This window comes from Perkinsus marinus (genome assembly GCF_000006405.1).
Source record: "Perkinsus marinus ATCC 50983 genomic scaffold scf_1104296939994, whole genome shotgun sequence".
Classification (NCBI taxonomy): domain Eukaryota; phylum Perkinsozoa; order Perkinsida; family Perkinsidae; genus Perkinsus; species Perkinsus marinus.
Genome location: NW_003212964.1, coordinates 1 through 2,060, shown reverse-complemented (window position 1 = coordinate 2,060; position 2,060 = coordinate 1). Strand labels below are relative to the sequence as shown.

The 2,060-nt window shown below is 42.2% G+C and overlaps 1 protein-coding gene across 1 annotated transcript; it reads right to left on the bottom strand.

Annotated features, from left to right (window-relative positions):
- Nucleotides 1-770: 770 nt before the first annotated feature.
- Nucleotides 771-1,767, bottom strand: Pmar_PMAR011014 (hypothetical protein; the record flags this gene model as incomplete). Its single annotated transcript, XM_002782095.1, has 1 exon — nt 771-1,767. A coding segment is annotated over one exon (927 nt), but the record flags the coding sequence as incomplete, so codon positions are not given.
- Nucleotides 1,768-2,060: the final 293 nt, after the last annotated feature.

Genomic DNA, 2,060 nt, shown 5'->3' with positions numbered 1-2,060 from the left:
AGATTTCAGGGGCAAGTAGCCGAATTGGCAGGAAGTGGCGGGAAAGGGCAGTAGTCGTAAGTACAGGGCAACTAGTGAAAAGATAGGGCAGAGCTCTGCGCCACTCGTTATCAAGCCAAATCCGAAGTTGATGAGATCCGGTGGTGCGTCAGCAGTGAATCAAGCACTTACAAGTCATAACTCACGATACGAAAGTATCACTGACAGGGACATAGGAATGATGTAACGGTCGGAGTTGGTCACTTGCCGAGTAAAATAAGCTTTGTACTTTTATGTCTGTGTGGCGTTGGGTCAAGCGGGGTGACTATTGTATTCGAGCTCGCAGGGTTGATACCTCGGGATGGCTTTGGGTGGACGATTGTCATGACAACTTTTTGACTTGTTTCGCGAACCGTTCGCGAAACAATAGTCAAAAGACCGGGTGGATGAGTAGTATGAAATGAGTTTGTAGTGTATGGAATTGAAGTGCATGAGAGTCATCTATTGCCCGAAACATGGTGACCGATTCGGAAGTTGTATGGGAAAAACTTTTTACAGTTTACAGTCGGTTTCACAAGGCACTTTTCGCTAAGAGGTGCCCTGTAAAACCGACATCTTCCCTGGGAAAATGGATGCACTTCCAAGACGGCGAATAAGCATCATAATCAAGATTACAATGAGGATGGATTATATTTCCATTAGTGGTTCAAGTCCTGAGGATTATAGCACTAATGATATTGAACTCAATCCTACAAGCCCTAAGTTTGAGACCAAACTATAATAATGGTACATAGTAATGATACTGATGACGATAATCATCACTATCTTAATCATCCGCATTATGGAGGATAATAAGATTAACTACACTAGTTTAATGTACCTCTTGGCTCTACGCTTACTCTTAGTCTTACTATTATTATTGCTCCCAGTAGCCCCGTCATCCTCAACACCATCATCCTCTCCCCACTTATCCATTAGCTTCTGAATAGTCTTGACATCTAGAGAAGTTCTCGATGCTCTGTTCCTACCATCATCATTATCAACTTGAGCTGATATCACTTCATTGCTGGTAGAGGTAACATCCTGGGATAATGATGACGATGATGAGACATGAGTGAATAGGTCGTCGTTAGGGAAAGCTATCCAATCTGTATTGTTGTATTCTGAGCCGCCGTCTAGACTCTCCCCTTCCCCTCCGTCTGGATACGACTGACTATATTCTATAGTAATGAGTTTAGCCTTTGCCATACACTTTAATACTGAGAGTAATTCATACCTATCCAATGGATACTCACAATTCTTATCATAACCAGTGGATACCACAGTGCTATCTCGGAATAAATGGAGATAATCCCAATACCTCATACCACCTCCTTTCGAAAGACAAGAAGCAGTAGTTGTAGTAGTAGTAGTTTGATCATCATCATCATCATCCTCACTACCAGCTAGTTGTAACCATTGATAGTTAGATAGACCTTCCAGAATAGCAGCACGACATGATGATGAATGGACGAGAGTGGATGTTTGTTGAATACTAGATAGTAATACATTACCACATGATGATGATGAAAGTAGTGGAAGGTAGTGTAGATGATGTTTCCATGAATAAGTACCAACCACACCACATATACTCGCTTTAGGATGTATCAGTCCCAATGCTGTTAATATTATTATAAGATGTCTATCACTCTTGACATAGTGACTTATACTATCAATACTCCCGTACTCTGCCTTCTCCGTCTTCTTCTGCTGCTGCTCCTGCTGCTCTGGACCTCCATCTGTGTAATGCATTGGACTTGACGACATGACATCACGATGACATCGACTACTAATCTCCTTCTCCTCTGATGGATGTATGGATGGTATATCATGCACTAGTTGGGGAGCCCAATCCCTCACTCTACATGAGATTGGCTTTATAGCTTTGGACTTCACAAGTGGCATCATACAACTACTACTACTACTACCATCGATCATCGACTTCTTCTCCTTCTTGCTGTTTGTTTTTGTGTTGTTGGAGATGCTAACATAATATGACCCCTCCAATCCAATGCAGCTATAGCCACTCCATCGTCATCATC